General features: G+C 48.7%; 5 protein-coding genes across 5 annotated transcripts; 2 read left to right on the forward strand and 3 right to left on the reverse strand.

The window, feature by feature from the left end:
* Window positions 1-1,662: 1,662 nt before the first annotated feature.
* On the reverse strand, window positions 1,663-3,166 carry png1 (peptide-N4-(N-acetyl-beta-glucosaminyl)asparagine amidase; the record flags this gene model as incomplete). Its single annotated transcript, XM_022539220.1, has 3 exons — window positions 1,663-2,078; window positions 2,129-2,529; window positions 2,610-3,166. The coding sequence occupies 3 exons, from the start codon at window positions 3,164-3,166 to the stop codon at window positions 1,663-1,665; spliced, it is 1,374 nt and encodes a 457-aa protein (XP_022383012.1).
* Window positions 3,167-7,488: 4,322 nt separating this feature from the next.
* ABOM_012093 (NmrA/HSCARG family protein) lies at window positions 7,489-8,536 on the forward strand (the record flags this gene model as incomplete). The annotated part of the gene is made up of 3 exons (XM_022539221.1): window positions 7,489-7,662; window positions 7,728-8,142; window positions 8,208-8,536. The coding sequence occupies 3 exons, from the start codon at window positions 7,489-7,491 to the stop codon at window positions 8,534-8,536; spliced, it is 918 nt and encodes a 305-aa protein (XP_022383011.1).
* A 397-nt stretch (window positions 8,537-8,933) lies between these two features.
* ABOM_012094 (glycosyltransferase family 20 protein) lies at window positions 8,934-10,644 on the reverse strand (the record flags this gene model as incomplete). Its single annotated transcript, XM_022539222.1, has 5 exons — window positions 8,934-8,985; window positions 9,041-9,380; window positions 9,437-9,807; window positions 9,866-10,241; window positions 10,344-10,644. 5 exons carry the CDS (start codon window positions 10,642-10,644, stop codon window positions 8,934-8,936), a joined length of 1,440 nt encoding a protein of 479 aa, XP_022383013.1.
* A 1,201-nt stretch (window positions 10,645-11,845) lies between these two features.
* ABOM_012095 (trehalose-6-phosphate synthase) lies at window positions 11,846-14,728 on the forward strand (the record flags this gene model as incomplete). Its single annotated transcript, XM_022539223.1, has 3 exons — window positions 11,846-11,868; window positions 11,938-13,270; window positions 13,328-14,728. 3 exons carry the CDS (start codon window positions 11,846-11,848, stop codon window positions 14,726-14,728), a joined length of 2,757 nt encoding a protein of 918 aa, XP_022383010.1.
* Window positions 14,729-15,598: 870 nt separating this feature from the next.
* On the reverse strand, window positions 15,599-18,095 carry ABOM_012096 (putative chromatin assembly factor 1 subunit B; the record flags this gene model as incomplete). Its single annotated transcript, XM_022539224.1, has 6 exons — window positions 15,599-16,217; window positions 16,268-17,345; window positions 17,425-17,661; window positions 17,724-17,826; window positions 17,914-17,929; window positions 17,992-18,095. 6 exons carry the CDS (start codon window positions 18,093-18,095, stop codon window positions 15,599-15,601), a joined length of 2,157 nt encoding a protein of 718 aa, XP_022383009.1.
* Between the last annotated feature and the right edge of the window lie 595 nt (window positions 18,096-18,690).

Consider the following 18,690-nt stretch of genomic DNA (forward strand, 5'->3'; position numbering starts at 1 on the left):
TCAATCAAGAAGTATGCATCAGATAGCAAAAATTTAAAGAAAGAAAAATACATGGTATACCAATAAACAAATAAAAAACAACCAAGACTGCTTTTCGGATCCGACACCCAATCAATCTGGTAGGTCTCAGGTGACCACATCCCAAAACGAACCGGCGCGTTGCAGATCACCGCTATTTCTATATATAGCTATATATAGAAATGCTATTATCGGCCACCGGCAGCCTAGTCCAGGGACCGACGTGGCCGCCGGACCCGCTCTCAATCGCGGGGGATTAGGGGCGTTCGGTTTGACGGATCACGGCTTGGGATTTTGCATATCGTAATTAAACTTGTAATGGGGCCCAGGGTCTAGTGGGTTCTCCGTCTTGCCTGTTTGGTGCCTTTCTGCTGTCTCGGATTCGCGCTTTTCTTTGGGTCTGGCTTATTTGGACCCTGTTTTTTTGTTTTTGTTTTCTGGTTTCTAATTTTCTTTAAATTAATATTTAATCTGTTTTTTTGCGTCCATCTCCGGTTTGACACCCGGGAGGTTTTATTAGGGATCCGTTTTGGGTTGTTGGAGGTTCTCATGGTTGGTGGGGATCGGTTTCCTTTCTGTTTTCCTTTGTTTCTTCTTGAGTTTAATTATAATTTACCTAATGCTATGTGCTGGAATGTCGGCATGATCACCTGTTGGTGCCGGACCCTTGTCTTACTACTATTGTGTACTACTAGTAGGAAAGATGCACTGGACTCAACCTTCGGCAGTTCTCGATTCCCTTCTAGGAATGGATGCGTTGTTTTTCGTTGGTCAATGAAATGGGTTTATTTGACAAGAGGATCTGAGATCGCCAGGAGTCAGAACAAAAAGGGAAATTGAAAAGATGTCGAAGCCAACATGCGACCGAAGCATCCGTGTTCTCATACAACATGGCATTGACTGGCCGACTCCAGTCTTGGCACACCGGCCAAAATAATGAGCAAAAAAAGGGAATCAGAAGAGAAATTAAAATTATCAGAAGACGCCTTTCAAACCCCTGCTGAGTGCCCAAGAAAAAAAAAAATAACCAATTAATGCCTTACTTCCTGAGATGCCCATCATGATGAAATAAAAAAGGAAAGAAAAGTAGAAAGAAAAGGTCGAGGTTCGACAAAGAATGTGTGGATATAAACCAAAGAAAAATTGAGATGTGGGTATTGTGTAGGTCAATGACCACAAAAGAGATATATTGTACTGTAACCAAGGATTGTCTGGGTATAGGTGACGAATCATATAGCCCGTGAGATAAAGAGTTTGGTTTCCATGGGATGCTGGACATGGGTCCTAGCAAGGTGTAGATAAGATCAACCTGTCACCCTGAAGTAGGGCGAAGGGGTGTCTGACCGGTAGACGATTCATTTTGGAACGCATAGGATCAATGCACTGTAACCAGCACGGGATGATCTACCCTATGATGAGCTGTGCACGTGTAATGTCGAATATAAATCCTATAACAGGCTAGCTGAATCCATCGTGTATCGTGCGTTTATCGAAAGTCAAGCATCGAAGCACATTGACCACGTTATATCGTCTTATCGGTCGAAGATCTTGGGTTGGTTGTCAGTCGGCCGTCAGAGGATTGAGCCTGGGCGACGGTTCGCAAGACGATGAGTTGATTGTAGACCCTCTGTGATGGATGCAGTGCTACCGTCCACCCTGGGAGTGATCAGGACCAGAATGGCCTGAGCTTCTTTGTCTAGCGGCAAGCCACTCTGCAGCTGCTTCCTGTCGCGACACAGGAGTCTTTTGCTCATCTAGTCTGCCGGTCGCTTGGTTCTGAGGAAGAAGGTTGTTCAACTCTGCAGCAAGGGCAGAAGCGGTGTAATGCCGAAGTTCTTTTTCCTCGCGCTCATCCTCCTTCATCAGACGTTTTTGGTCGGTCTTGGAGAGATTCTCCCGGCGCTTCCTTCGGATTTCCAAAATCACCCAGTGCACGACCTCTTCAGGAGCGCGGTTCCGTGGTGCTCCATGCTTTGCCGGACTTCGGACATATCGGCGGGTGACATCGGTGGCGCCGTCGATCGAGAATGCAACGCAATAGGACATCTTTCGGCCCCAGCCTGGAAACCGTTAGTTTAGAAGCCGAGCAAGTCAATTGTGAAACACGAACCTTCAGCGTAGAGACGGGGCTGATCCCACGCCCCCTCACACGCATCTACATGCACCCAACGCCTCTGATGTTCCGAATATACTTCGGTCCAGACGTAGTCCTCCGAATTCCAAACCCATCGTACACGGCCACCAAGGGCTCTGCAGAACATACTGAAGCAATTTGCCCATTCGCCTACACGACCCCGACGGCTCTGTAGTAGTTGCCAAACATCGGAGTAGCGAGGGAATCTCTCGTGGGCGCCACAAGACATTTCAGAGCATCGGTAAAGTTCTACTCGTGTTGCACCGCGAGCGGTCTCATCGGGTAAAGGTGGTGTATTGCCTTGGGCAATTGTGGGCCGAAAGCACCGTGAGCAAGGGGGATTGTTAACAAATTTGAAGAACGATCCTTTGAACCATCTGTGAAAGGCGCGGTTAGTACTCAAGGTCATAAATAATTATGATAGATATAGCGTATAGGCATATGCTACTAAACGCACCTTAAGAGAGACCGGATAACACAATCTTGGTACCCCCATTCGGGTCTGCCACCAACGCTAGCAGCCTGTGCTTGCAAGATTTGACTCTCTTCCTCTGCTTCTGAATATAATCGGTCGAGCGGGATAAGGGAGAGGGCTTCATCGAGAAGACCCGGGTTCTCATACTTTGTCGGGGTTACGGACAGGACGTGGAGGAGATTTCGGAATTTTAAGGATGCTTGATCCTGCGGCGGCGATGGAACAATTGGTAGCCCCTGCAGCATTGAGGATTGAGTTGATGGGTATTGTTGCGGTTGTGGTGGGTACTGGGGTGGCTGAAAAGGAGCTGCGGTCGGAGGTGGTGGTGGTGCTCGCGAGGGATGGGGTGGTGCGTAAGGCCCAGGCGAAGACATCTGAGACGGAGACGGCGATGGGGAATGAGTACGAGCCCTCGAGTGTTCCTGGAGACGATGGAACCTTTTATTACGCATGAGTTGTTCGAAAGCGTTGGTGAGCTCGGAGGCATCGAAGTTATTAGAGCCTTGCGCCCGTTGAGCGTGGTGTATGCTGTCGGCCATAGTGGTGTGTGGTAGGGGGGTGAAGAGCACCAACGGCGATCGGTCGGACTTGACACTCCAGGTTGAATAAATCCTCAATGACTCCCTTCGGTGATTGATTTTGATCGTCCTTTTCTCTCTGGCCGAAATGAGAAAGAGAGAAGGATGGGAGAAGGGTGAGTGTGGATGTTGTTGGGTCGAGTCAGTCGTGTAAGTAAGAAAGAATGATGGTCAGTGAGGTCAGTCCGTAGGGTACAATGGTCGCACAGCCCAACTAAGCGGTCGCCACGCTTGGCGCTGGTCAACGTAGTCGTGTCCGCGACTTACGACAACCACAAAGGGTGAAAATGGAATTAACGAGAGAAAGTGATTGTTCACCAGTCGTTCTTGCCAATACAATTAGAAGGGGGGGGAAACACAAAAAAAACACAAAAAAAGCTTCAGGTAAGTGAAGCCGAGGGGGAAAGAATTAATTAGGGGCGAAAAAGGAACAAAAAGAAAAAATAAAATCAACTTCCAAAAAAAAAAAAAATATACCTCGAGGAGAGAGAGGAGAGAAGATCCCAAAAGGGAGACAGAGAGGGCGAGAGAGGGAGGAAGAATGAGAGGGTCAGTCCAAGTGGAGAGGGAGAAACAGAGAAGAGAGAGAAGCGCAACTAAACTACTACTAGTTGATGAATTTTCAGGTCATTGGGTCTCTTTTTCCACGCCAGCAGCGAGGGCGAAGCGTCGTCAGCCTTGGGGTCATCGTCCCAATCAGGGTGCAGCATTTGCACCGCAAGCCGCGTGTGTGCCGCCCCGAAACAGTAAACTGAACCATGGCCAAGACCCTTTCGCTGCCCGCTAGACTAAACTGTTTCCATCCGTTGACGCTCTGTGTCCCGAGGGATTTGGCAATACACATTTAACACTCTCTTGTATCTTCTACTTTCTCTTGGCACGGCAGTCAAATTGGTTGTCATCTCCAACCTTCCAACGGCTTATCCCGACAGAATTGACAGGATTTCACGAGGATAGACGTCGGGCTCCACTAATTTGACGAACAAGAAGCCTTTGAGATGCCGTTTCATTCGCATCTGATGGTCAGTACGGTTATTGCTCTCCACCGGCTGAGGAGTATGCTGATGAATCTCTCAAAAGCTTGGCCCTGTCCGCGTGGAATTTTATCCTTCTGGATGGTCTCATCCCCTGCGACTCGACCTACATGACTACGCAATCCATTTGGTCTTTGATAAATCCCAACCTGTTATCATCCGCTGCTTGTGATACGTACAGTACATGCAGTCCAACTCCAATCCATAGAAGATTCATAGAGGACTCATTTTCTCCATCTGGTGGTACAGCCCAAATGACGGCGTCAGCTCAGTCTTACGCGGCTCTCTGATCAACAGACTAAAAATGTCACCATCGTATCCTTAGGATGCGCGACCGTGCACGTTAGACAGCACGCGGTTCCATTTAGAGAACGCTCGGGGGAACCCTCTCGGCACACTCGGCGTTAAACTTGGGGAACCTGACAATTATCGTGCTTTCTCAGGGCAAGAAAGAGAGCAAAATGGACCCTCTTCCAGATCAATCAGGAAATTCAAAGGGGCGGTTTGAACCGTAGCCTTACGAATGTCATGACCCATCACCAGAAGAAATCTCAATCACAGCCTCTAGTAGAACTCGAGTACCCGCTTCCCACCTTTGCTGACGAATCATCGATGGTGGATATAATATCTAGACATGATCTTAAATCAAAGACGCCTTAATAATTGAACGACCATTGAAAGAAATTTTCGATGGGCATACGCCATCATCGACAAAGTCTAGAGACAATCAATCAGATCTGTGCCACGCCAGCCGGCTAGCCAGATAAACCAGTACAAGTGGTAACGCGATGATCGTGATGATCTTCTAGTGAGAGTCAAACTTCAATCAAGGGGGCATGATACCTAATTGTCGAGCTTAATCGAAATTCTTCGAAATTTACTTTCCTCCTCATACTTTGGGTCACCTACAATATTGGCCGCTAATTATATGACACACGCTGTAAGTATACCGATGTACAAACAATACATACATCCAGACTCTGTATGTACTCAGTACTGTACATATAAAAGGACCTGCTGTGTCCCTAAGCCAAGTGCATACGCGGCTTTCTGCACTCTGATGAATGCATCTCCACTTGATTGACAGTTGTTAATGCCTTCGAAAGTCCCTTTCTCAGAATCGCCACCTACATAACAGGACGTTTGCCCAACAAGGACTTTACAACAGTCATGTATGTATGCATGTAGGAGTGGACATACCTGGGGACCAGTTCGAACGGGTTCTAGGGCATAATTGAACCCATTTCCAACTCGATTCGGAAAATAAGGACCAAACGACTCGGTGTTACAGGATTACGGCAGCCTTCCAAGATAGTGGCGGAGACGCGCAAGCGTCCGCCTTGGCAGAGGACAAGATCTGGCTAGAGCAGCCCAGGGACCCATCAGACTAGACCCCTTTCTGAAGGATGACCAGACGTGACAAGAAAGCCTAGTCCCAGACCCTGGCTGTCCAGGGGGCTTGGCGTGGATACCTCATCCGCTCCTGGAAGCTTTCTTCGACGATTCTCCCTCTGCATTTCCCTTTTGGACTTTTTGACTTTTCCTTCCCCCGGGTTCAGGGTCCTTTGATGTCCAATCCCTTGTCGCTTTGTCTTTCCTCTATTATTATTTTTATCCATGCTAAATTGTTGGAGCGATCAATACGGAGTACATAGCATGAATTTGAGGGTGTTTGTCCGACCTAACCGTGGGACCTGGCCCGTGGCCAAGCCACAGAAAGCATGCCATCTCCCGGGTAAGTGAGGCTTGACCTCGAACTACTGGGCGATCCGCATTCCATAGCGGTCTGGAAAACGTGATTATCGACTTTCCATGTCCATCGGCTTGCCAGTGGGAACCCGTGTGAAGCATAATCCCCGCTGAAAGAAGTTAATTGCATTCTGTGCCGAGCGGATTCGACAACGTCTCACACAGGGGGGTACTTGTACGCGGTGGCCATTGTCCATCACTAAACTCACAGCGATCGATTATCGGTATCATTGGCTTAGTCCTCGCTTTGAGAAACCAACACAATGGTGCGAAGTTGCTGGTTGAGACGGGATATGTTACGCCCACGTCATTCCTGGCCACAAGCCGCGTACCCTTACCCTTGGTACGACGGGCAGTAACTTCCTATAATGCGGAGTACTTCTCGACAGGGGAAGTAGATGGCACATCTTTCGCCCCGGATGATGTTCATATTATCTCACGACTACATCAGTCCACGTTTCTGACCTCGCCAATGGTAGTCCAGCATCCGATAGACTTCATGAGATATAACCCTATCTTATCATGTGGTTTGTAACTCAATCAATGACTCGGGACAGTTCAAGACACCTAGTCTCGATGTATGTCTCTGAACAATAAAGTTAGGAAATTAAAAGCCGAACGAAAGTGAGCCAAGTTCACCGACCGTATTGAAGTGGTCAGACCTCCGGCATGGAAATCGTGTGATGTTAACCCCGCAATCTCGAGAGGGCTACTTTACACAGTAGGACCTTTCCAACCCTCGATTAGCAGGCCGTGGGGCTTCCATTTAAGGTAGACTTCCACCTACTGCGTATTGTGTAGATCCAGCGGGATAATAATCATGAGGTAATGATAGACATAACTACCGAATGACTCGAAAGAGAATGTTTAATGCTGATCGCTGAGGATCTGTCGGAAAGAACAGAGTAAGCAAAAATACAAAGCACGTAAAAAGAGGAAGGGAAACCGGGGAAGGGGGTAAATAGAGTACTAGTTCGTTAGGTTACTCCGTAGTTATCTCAGTCTGATTAGTAACTCTGTCTTACTGAAGCATCCCAAGATACCAAACAACGCATGGTGCGTAATGCATATCAACTGTCGATGCTACGATGTTACCATAGCATTCTGTGGCGCAGCATTAATCAGCTCGGACCCCGTAAAACCCGAAGAGACTGTGTGCAAGTGAACGGAAGTGACTAAATGCTCAGAAAGCTGCTTACTACTACTACTACTACTACTACTACTAGTACTAGTAGCTCATTCAGCCAATAGGACTCCCAGGTCTAGATAATCTATACTAGTAGTACTCAGGATATCTAATATGGACTGAGGGGTAAGAGATACAATATAGAACATACAACGTAGAGAACTGGGATATATAAGACTGGAAACAATCCATATTGTCGAATCAAGATTCAACTACCAGAAGCAAACACCATAACTCTGAAATCCGATAGCATTCCATACAAGTGCTAGATATCAACACTCAACCATCATCAATCCACGAAAACTACGACCAATATGTCCAAGCTTATCACGGTCTTCGGTGCCACGGGCAACCAGGGCGGCTCCGTGATTAACCACATTCTGGCTGATTCCCAGCTCTCCAAAGAGTTCAAGATCCGAGGCATCACCCGCGATACCAGCAAGCCCGCCGCTCAGGAGCTGCAAAAGCGTGGAGTGGAAGTCGTTACGGTCAGTCTGCAAACCCTACGTGAGCTCCAGTGAGCCTGCAAAAGCCCCTAACTAACCTCACATAGGCTAACCTGAACTCTGTCGAATCCCTCCGCACAGCGCTCGAAGGATCCCACACCATCTTCCTAGTAACCAACTACTGGGAATACGTTAACAAGGACACCGAACTCACCCAGGGCAAGAATGTCGCCGATGTAGCCAAAGAACTCGGCATCCAGCACCTGATCTTCTCTTCTCTCATCCACGTCACCGACTCCACTAATGGACGACTCAGTCATGTACCCCATTTCGATGGCAAGGCTGAGATAGAAAGATACATCCGTGCTTCGAGCGTCCCTTGTACTTTCGTTCTGGCGGGTTACTTCATGCTCAATTACCTGCAGATGCTGAAAAAGAGTGACGATGGCACCTATCAGCTTTTCTACCCAGTTGATGGTGCCAAGGCTAAGTTTCCCTTGTTCGATGCTGCGAGTGACACCGGTAAGTTTGTTTTTGCAGGTCCTGAGAAGCACTAGAAGAGTTTGACTGTACCTAACGAAGATCAGGCCTTTTCGTCAAAGCTGTCATTAAGCATGCTTCTGAGTTGAATGGGAAGCAGGTTCTCGAAGCCGCTGGCTACTACACCGCCGACGAGATTGTGAAAACTTTTACTGAGGTAACAGGAAAGAAGGCTGTCTTTGTGTCGGTGTCCGCCGATCAATATAAAGCGGTTCTCCCGCCGCCCGTGGCTCGGGAATTCCTCGAAAACCATCTGCTGATTGAGTCACCTGGATACTTTCTCGGACATAGCTTGGACGAGAGCTTGAAGCTGCTTGACGCTGAACCAACTTCTTTCGCTGAGTTTGTTAAGAAGAATGTGGATGCTTGGCCGTAAATATTTTGCTGCAACTAAATTTCGGTGCCATTAAGTGGATATGGTATATTTCTCCCATAACCATCTCAGGAAGTCTATGCTGCCCTATCCTTTTCTATTCATATATGTTGCCGCACTTGGCTTAAGATACTGAAGCTTCCGTAAGTGTGAAAGCTTAATGAGATGCCAAATTTTGATTTGTGTATTGATTTGTAGTACGACAACCGCTAACACCCGATCGCTATATGGCTATCTCACCTGAATTAAACATATGACTGTTGCTAAGCCTTGTCAGAACGTCATTAGATCTATGTATTAGAATCGAATGCTTTGCCGTCACGAAAAAGAAACATAACCGCCACGCTTGACTGTACCCAGAAAGACCGAAGAGAACGAAAGAAAGATAGATTCTAGTCTATCAAGATGAGCATTGAGACATCTCAGCCACAAATGACTGACCCCAGAAAGCACTACGCGATGTTAGTATTGCCGAAGAAGAACGATACCATCTGGGTATAGGCATACCTTGTGTATTTTGAGATATACTTGTAGAGCTTTGCAAATTGAGCGGCTCGCAGTTCTTCGCTAATTGAGACTGCCTCATGATATGCCTCTGCTAGCTCTTCGGTGTTCCATGGATTCACAACAATGCTTCCGTTGAGACTCTGAGCAGCACCGGCAAACTCAGACAAGATCAAAACGCCTTTACGTTTCTGTTGAGTTGCGATGTACTCGAAGGATACCAGATTCATTCCATCGCGAGTCGAAGAAACAATGCAGGCATCTGATGCCGCATACAGAGCAATGAGTTCGTCGAAGCTCACTGACTTGTGCATGAAGTGAATGGGCATGTAGTCCACCGTTCCTATTGTACTGGTTAGTGTGAAACTATCATAGGAGTGTCACAAAGACCCGGCTTACCGAATTTGCCATTAATTCGGCCCACTAGCTCATTTACTACCGCTCTTAAATTCTGGTATTCTTCGACATCCTGGCGACTTGGGACAGCCACTTGTACCAGGACGACTTTACCCACCCATTCTGGATGGTTTTGGAGAAAGACTTCCAGTGCGTGTAACTTCTGAGGGATACCCTTGATATAATCCAGGCGGTCAACGCTGACCATCAATTTTGTTCCCTGGAATTTATTCTCAAGGCTGGCGATGCGGTTTTGCACCTTCGGGCTCTTCAAGCCTTCAGTGAACTTGTCGGGGTCGATTCCAATGGGGAAAGCCCCGACATTGATAGACCTGCCTTCGTATTTCACACTGCTAGGGGTCGTCACTAATCCGCTGGAGAGACTTATTAGCTGGTGCATAATTAGGAAGAGGAGCTTCTTGTTATACATACAGTATGTGAGCACAGCTGCTTAAGAAGTGGCGTGCATAGTCATAGGTATGGAAGCCGATCAAGTGACAATGCAGCAAACCTCGCAGAAGTTCGGCTCTAACGGGCAGGATTCTGTAGATCTCACTACTGGGGAATGGTGTGTGGAGGAAAAATCCAATCCGAATATTCTTCTTTCCCAGGAGAGTAAGTTGCTCCTGAAGCAATTCTGGTAGAAGCATGAGATGATAATCATGCACCCAGACCAGGTCACCCTCTTGAGCTTCCTTCGCGATGGTCTTGGCGAATAGAAGATTTGCCTCACGGTAGGCATCCCAGGCACCCTCATCAAACACAATCTCACCAGGATGATAGTGCAAGAGAGGCCAAAGGATCGAGTCTAACGAGTCACATTAGCACGGTCCCGCTGCTAGGGCATCAGCCAGAGAGGAGGTGGCTGCAAGTCTGACACTGGCGCCGGAATTTGAGGAAAAGCACTTACTGGAGAAGCCATTATAGTGACGATCCGCTAACTTGTCATCCATGAAGACCGGAGTTGCGCCGAACTCGTCTCTGAGTCTCTGCTTCACAGAAGGGACCTCATCCTCCGGGACTTCCAATCCTGGCCAACCGTACCACTGGAAGGTTGTTGTCTTGGACAGACCGCTCAATCCGGTCACTAGTCCACCGGAAGACATCGAAAATTCATACTTGCCATTTTCAGATCGTCTAATGGTGATGGGAAGGCGATTGGAAACGATCAGCAGGCGTGAGTCGCCCAGCGATGAGTCGGTAGAAGCCATGAGGGATAGACAGAACTCGAGAGGGGTGTCCGAAGTGGAAACAGAAGATACGGGAGAAGAAGCAATTAAAGTTTTTGTAGATAGGGTTACGAAGATAGTATTATATTATGAATGAGATGAGGCATATGGGGGCGTGAATACCGCTAGGGTGGGGAACAAGTGATGACCTGATCGGTCGATATCAACACTCGGAAAAGGAATGACTCGTGATGCCAGGTTTGGTCTGAATTGTCTTGTTTGAGTCTTTTGTCTTCTGCCGCCCAAAACAGGCTTAAGGTCCTTTTCGTTCACGGGATGCTGTGATCCAGCAAGTATCCACTTGCTTCTCTTCTTCCTTCGGGTTCATACTATCTCTCCCATGATGGCCCTGTTCCTGCCCAACTCTCCCACACTTCTCAGGGGGGATAACCAACTCCTTACGACCGAATGACTTTCCCTCGCCAGGTTCCATGTGCTTCGCTCTTGCAGGACATTTTCCCTGGTCGATAGAAAACGCGTGTGGGTCTAGACTTGTCGAACTGTCGAGAATCATCGCCTAACGCTATCTTAGCGCAGTGGGTAAAACCGACCCGCGGATCAACCCGGGAATCAAGACGTCATGGGTACGATTGGACAGTGAACAACAGTCCAGGACAGCTTGAACGAACTATTCCCACGTTTCCAGTCAGGTTCTGTTTTTTTCTGATGCGGTTGGTCACGTTGTGAAACCAATAGCCTCAATTCCATGATTCCATCTCATGAGCCCCGCGCCCGAATCACGCCCAAGGCAGAGAGATACCCCTCCTTTGAGGCATCCATCACCTGCTTTTTGCGCTCTTGGTTTCGTCCCCTCGAAAAGCCCAGAATGTTCTTTTTACCCTTTCACCTGCTCTCTCACAACCGCACGAGTTCCATGGTCCAATCGCAACGACCGTCTTTCCTTGGGTCATTCATTATGCTTCTCGGTTGTCTAACTTCCCGCCGGAATTTTCAGGATCGCTGTTCCATTGGTTTGCAAAACATATAGAATGTAGACTTGGTCCTTCAACCTTCACCATCCCTTGGCCCGGAAAACACAGATGCTCAAGTCTGACTGCAGACCATTATACTGCACATACCAACCTTAATCCATCGTATTCCTCTTGAACAGTGGGTACATACACAATTAGATCTTTCCTCAAGTACAGGTAGAGAGGTCCTCAACTCCCAAAACATCTAATCAATGACGGTCTTTCTTGTCTCACTGTAAGTCGTCTCACTCGTTCCTTCTCTCCCATTCTTCTGGTCGAAATGGTATCTGATCGGTTTTGATAGGTTCCTCCCCTATACGATTGACTTCCGCGCCACCGAATACAGGCATCGCCGGAAGTCATCTACAAGCTACTCTCATTCAGATGACCGGATCGTAGGGCGGCTAGCTGAAGCGCGACGGAGACGTCGCTCGAGGGGTTACAGCTTATCGCTTACCCCCGGCGCTACGACGGAAGATGAGAAGATCTTCAAACCTTACATCTCGCGTGCTGCGGGCGAGATTGCTTCCGCGGATGACCCCTACGGCCCGGGTCCCAGCGAACCTCGCGTTGTTTCCTGGGGTCAGAGCCGCAAATTTAACCAGCCTCGTTCCAAGGCTACTGGTCCTCCTGAGCCATCGATCCTGAGCCGTCCAAACCCAGGTGACGGTTATGACCAGCCATTATACGTTGATGGAGTCCTAGAGACACCAGAGTCGGAAGAGGACCCTGGAAGCCCGCGCGCATTACTCTGTGACCATGATTGGGTTGTGAAATCAGCAGAACAGGGCAATGGCGGTATGCGAAATGCTGTCGCTGCTGCTGAAAGAGCAGGCATCCTGTCAGACAAGATGTGGGTAGGCACTCTGGGTATGCCGACCGACTCACTGAAAGATGAAACACGCGCTAGAATCGGAGAGACGCTCGAGGATAACTACAACTCCCTCACAGTCTTTGTCGGCGATGAGGAGTTTGAAGGGCACTATTCGCATTTTTGTCGTGCAGTCCTCTGGCCAGCTTTTCATTATCAGATGCAGGAAAGCCCTCGGCACACCCAGTATGACGACTACTCCTGGAAGCAATACGTGAAAGTAAACGAGGCATTTGCTAACACCATCGCTTCGTGCTGGCGCCCAGGAGATAGTATCTGGATTCATGATTATCATCTTCTACTCCTGCCAGCGTTGCTCCGGGAGAAGCTGCCAGGCGCAGAAATCGGCTTCTCCATGCATGCTGCATTCCCCTCTTCTGAAATTTTCAGGTGTCTCAATGCACGAGGTGCTTTACTCAACGGTCTTCTGGGCGCTGATCTCGTTTCTTTCCAGACAGAGGAGTATTGTTACCACTTTCTTCAGTCCTGCAGTCGGCTCCTAAGTTTGGAGGTGTCCGTCGATGGAGTCCAACTTCCACAACGCTTTGTCCACGTGAAACGTTTGCCAATCGGGATCGATTATCAAGCACTTAATGAGCTGCGTCAGACAGCCGAGGTGAAGGATTGGATTACGAACATTATTTCCAGATATAGTGGGAAACGTCTGATCGTCGCTCGAGATAGGCTTGATGCACCCGGTGGTATCAAGCAGAAGCTATTAGCTTATGAGCTGTTTCTGAAAAGATACCCGAAGTGGAGAGACAATGTATGTCTGAGATGAGCCTTTCCATTTACCCCAGGTCTTGTATGCTAACTGATCCAGGTTGTCCTCGTTCAAGTCGCTTCGGCGTCGGAGCTACCTGAGTTGGAGGCGCAAGTCTCGAAGATTGCCATGAGGATAAATTCCACTTATTCGACATTAACGCATCAACCTCTCGTACTCTTACGACAAGATATCAGTTACTCGCAGTTTTTAGCTTTAATGAGCGTGGCTGACATCTTCATGGTGACAAGCCTGAGGGAGGGTATGAACCTTACAAGTCACGATTACCTCCATTGTCAAGATGGAAAGGTTACGTCCCAGCGCCATGGCTCTCTCATCCTTAGTGAATTCACTGGGAGCGCTTCTATATTCAGTGGCCATGAATTGCTTGTCAACCCATGGGACTACAGAGAAGTTGCAGATACAATCCACAAGGCGCTTGAGATGTCACCAGATCAGAAACAGCGTAACTGGGAATATCTGCTTGAGAAAAAGGCACCTTGTACTGCTATTGCGTGGTACAAGTCGTTTCAGGCAGCTCTCCACAAGGCCCACAGCACGCAGCTCTCTCGCGAGCTCAGTCAAGTTTCGTCTCTTTCAGTACACAGCTTACAAGAATCATATGAGAAATCTAACACACGACTCTTCTTCCTCGAGGACGACGGGATTCTTCAATCCGATGACTCGAAGTCTTCCTTTGAATTGGGCTCGCTCTTGGACCGCTTGCTCCTTGACCCAAAGAACAAAGTATACGTGACTAGTAACAAAAGCCCGGAACAGCTTGAATCTAGTTTTAAAAGGGTGACTAGTCGAGTGGGACTGATCGCCGAGAACGGCTGCTTCGTACGTGACATCGGAGAAACTCAGTGGCGGGCGTTGGTGGACATGGCGAAGGCCAAAGACTGGAGGAATGGAATTCGCAAAGTCATCCAGTACTACCAAGAAAGGACTGAGGGAAGCCAGTTGGAAGAGCGCCGCTGCATACTAAGCTTTCTGTATAATCACGCTCATGATCCTGAAATTGCTGCCCGCCAGGCCTCCGATCTTGCTGATCAGATCAACGGCACACGTGGCAGCGAAGCCATCCGGATTGTTCTTACAGATGGTGCAGTGAGCGTTGAACCCTTGGACATTACAAAGGCCAACGCTGCTGAATCCGTCATGGGTCAATTAGGTCAAAATCCTGACTTCCTGTTTGTAGCGGGCGGCTCCCGCGGTGATGAAGCTCTATTCCGCTGGGCAAACCGCTTACAATCTACTGGCATAGTCTCAAGTGTTACCACTCTTACCGTCGGCGTCCATGCTACCGAGGCCAAAGCCGTACTCCCCAGTGACATGAGCGTGGCAAGCGTTGTAAATGCCCTATGTTCTCCGGTAACGAACGGTTGCCATGATTGTCAAAGCGGGAATGGGAACAACGGGCTGAATGTCATAAGCAACGGGGTCAGTGCAGCCTACTGAAAGATCCGCGCTTGACAAACATTCTGAAGTTCAAGCTCAACCAACAATATCCTCTACGTTTTCTTTCGGTTTCGCCTGGAACGTGTGTAGTTTCAGGCCTTCTCATTGTCTTTCATAACTTGTCTAGGTCTTTTTTCCTAATATAAACGAAGTCGGAAGGGATATAATGGTAATGTATCTAGAGGAGTAGACAGAAGAATGTATTTTTTTTAATCTTACTAGATTAAGCTGTACATCAACGTAAAGATGATATAACATGGATTATCGGATATCAAAACAAAGTAGCCGTCATGAACAATATTGTGTTCCCAAGGAATACCGCCTAACATACACATGGTAATCATCGAGATGTCTGCTCAGATCACAATCATAAAAGCATACCATTTTCACCACTCAACCGACGCGATATTCTTCTTGCACACGGAAAGGCGATCGGAGCACGAAGCGCAAGGCCCAGAAAACAAGACAGCCGTAGAATAATAACACCAATAAATTCGATCTCACGCCCAAGTACTGCAAGCTTGTTCGGCGTGAAGAGGGTTGAAAGACCGCAAATGCAGAGGTATCCCGAAGAGTGCCGACTGGATAACAATAATAGAGGGAATAACAGAATAAAGAAAGGTGAAGCGCCAACAGTGAGCAGATGCATAACTATTAAACTCTACCAAGATCCCAGAACACGGTAGGCAAATCCCACAGGACGTTAAACATGATGCGGAGTCTTGTAGAACGGAAGGAAAAGAACACATTACTCATAACAAAGATATCATAGGCACTCGAGTCATCCGCAGTCGACTCAGTAGGCAAAGGAACAGGGTTTTATACATCCGTCTGGGAAGGTTTAAATGGAGCTTGGTGGAATAAGGAGCATTAGCCGCCAACGTCGGTATTCTGGGAACCATCTTTCGAGGACGAGGGGCCATTGCCAGTGGAAACGAGAGTCGGCGCTACTCGTCTCTTCTTCGGCTGCTGTACTTGTGGAACACAATGCTGGTCCTTAATGTCCTCTTTTTCAGACTCGCTGGCTCGCTTGCCTAGAACACTGTTACTGACAGTACTTGTCCCGCTCTGAGCGACAGCCGACATCGGTGTCTGCGGCGGCGTAGTAAGTGGCAGAGTTGGTGGTTGTGACGAATGCGTTGCTGTGACTAACGGCACAGATCCGAGTGTCGGTGTCGGGTTATTGACAACAGACCCCGTGGCTTGCTGCGCAGCAGTAGATTGCGTGGCAATCGAGGATACAGAGTTAGACCGCGCAGGGCTTGCCGGAGGCACTGGAGGTATTGGAGTTGCGTTGCCTGGGGTCATTCCCGGGATTGGTTTGGCCGAGTTTGGTGCATGACCTGTGGACTGCACGCTAGAAGCTGAAGTCTGGTGGGCGGTTGACACTGGAGCAGTATAGGGTTGACCTAACTCTCCTGGTGCAAACGTAAGAGTAGAACAGAAGCCATCCGACGAGCTCATTATCAATGTCAAACCATCATTCGACCTAATCAATTGTTAAATTACTACATGGTCTGGGTAAGGAAATAGACTTACCATGTCAAATCAGTAAAAGTTGCGAAGTGTAAATTGCTGACTACGCATATCGGAGCTTGTTGCTGGGTATCATACACCAAGACGGAGTCCTGAGTAGCCACTGCATATACGATTCGGTAAGGTAATGCAAAAACAGGCATTGGTCCTGGAGTGGTGGAAGGGCTCTCGTCCTTTGATGTCTGGTTGATCCTTGCCGTGTCGCCCGCGGTATGTGCCGATGTTGGAGGCTCCATAGATGGACGGTCAGTTGTTGAATTTACTACAGGATCCGGAAGAGAGGCAAATGTCTCCTCTCCAGAAGAAGTATCCAAAGTAATATGACGAGCCGGCTGGGAGGTCTGTCGCAAGGTATAAAAGATGGGAGAGCATTTTACCGCAACAGAAGGTTTCTTGTGGCCTGGAAGATGGGAGATTGGAGGTTTGTTGAAACCTGCCCGAGTATACACGTAAACGGTATTGATGACCTCGTCCGTAGTTTTGGTGGGATCTGTCGCAGACATATGCGAAGTCTTGTACTGGCCTGCCGGTGTAAACAGCAAGCTGCCATCGGGAGCGAAAGTCAATCGCCTAAAAAAGGACGTGAAAGTTTCGTTGGCATAGATGTTAGCATTCTTGACGCCCAGCCCACCTAGAAGCCCCGGTGATGGTACTTCCAGAGGCTTCACGGCTGGCAACGGTAGAGATGGCGCCGGGGATGCAGAGCGGCGGATCGATGGGGAGGAACCAAATGACGACCTGCGGCTATGGGAAACGGGTGGAGGGTCCATTGGCAAGTTAGCCATTGGCGTGCCCGGAGTCGACGGCGCTGGAGAAGTGATTGCAGCTGCACTGGCATTAGCCGGCTGCGACCGGACGGATGTGTCCTGAGGCGCCGGACTGGCCGAGATACGCTTGGCCGGCAAGTCCATCTTCAAAAACTTGCCATGAGAGGTAAGTGTGAACTGGCCATCTTTTGTCTTCAGGCTATAGATGTGTACAGATCTGTCCGATGACTGCGTGGCCACGAATTCGTTGAGGGGATCCCAAGCCACTCCTTGAACATAATGCGAATGCTCCGCGATCTGGCGCACCATTTGTCCTGCGGGTTTCAAGGATCAGCAACCCATTGACGAAAAGGAGGAGCACGAAGACGAAGTACGGGCTGAGCAGCAACGTACCTGTTTGGGCGTTGTATATCCGCGCAATATTGTCCATACTCCCTGTGATGATGAACACGCCGTCCGGGGACCACGCAAGGTCATAAATTTCAGCTCCGGAAGAGCGACACATATGCTTCACCCTCCATGTCTCTTTATCATCCGACCGATCCTCTCCCAGTGGAGCCTGGGTCTGCAGCTCCGACGGTACCCAAAGGAGCACGTTACCGTCGTCTCCAGCAGATGCCAGCATCTCGCCTAAATGAGAGGTTAGCTACCACGGGAAAAACGGCTCCCGCGTGAAAGATCGCAACCCGCACCTTTTGGACTGAACCGAACGACATTGACGGCTTGTGTATGTTTCACCAGTGTACTCAGGTAGGACACCTTTCGTTCTTCGCCTGTTGATTCCACTCTCCATAGCTATGGTGGTATCTGTCAGAAATGGTGGGTATGATCACAGGAAGGGGAGGGTCACGGGGGGAAGATAAGGTGGTGAGGGGACCGTACGCGGACATTGTTGTCACTATAGAGCGAACATATTAGTACCCAGCTCTTCAAACCAAGTATCAAAACAGGGAAGCATACTTTCCGGCCGTCGCCAGGCGACCTTTACCATTGGGGTCGAAATGAACCGAGTAGATTGGGGCATTATCGTTGTGCCATGCGATGAGCAACGGGGTAGCCTTCATGGTGAGCACGGGAGCTCCAATGGGCTCCCCAGAGACTGGTGGACGGTGACCAGCGTGTGTATGATTGGAAGCAGGGTTTCGCAGGAAAAGAAAGGCGTGGTGTTAAAAGAAAGGGGAGAGGGGGAGGAGTCGTTGCAGGTCAAGTCAGTGGGTAGAGTAGAGGAGTAGGAGAACCTGCGCGGAGGTTAATGAGGAGCCGTGGAACAGAGTGACGAAGAGGGCAACGGAGGACGTTTGGCGCCACAGATGGGGAAAGTTGGGGGGGAAGGAAGGAAGTGGAAGTTATTTTCAAACGGTGGAATTACCTAAGAGGTTGAATCCGGGTATGTCCCAAGGGAAAAGGAAAGAGAAGGCAAGTGGTGATGTCGACTTGAATTGCAGTTCGTCATTTCCCGTGTCGGACTTTCTCGTGTCTCGAACGCGCCCGACAAATGAGCGGCTGCGTGACCGTCAGCTCTTACAACTTTCAGTCCTTTGATCCTCGTACTTATAGTCTACTACTACTACTACTACTACTACTACTACTACTACTACTACTACTACTACTACTACTACTACTACTACTACTACTACTACTACTACTACTACTACTACT

Source organism: Aspergillus bombycis (assembly GCF_001792695.1).
Source record: "Aspergillus bombycis strain NRRL26010 chromosome Unknown contig00224, whole genome shotgun sequence".
Classification (NCBI taxonomy): Eukaryota; Fungi; Ascomycota; class Eurotiomycetes; order Eurotiales; family Aspergillaceae; genus Aspergillus; species Aspergillus bombycis.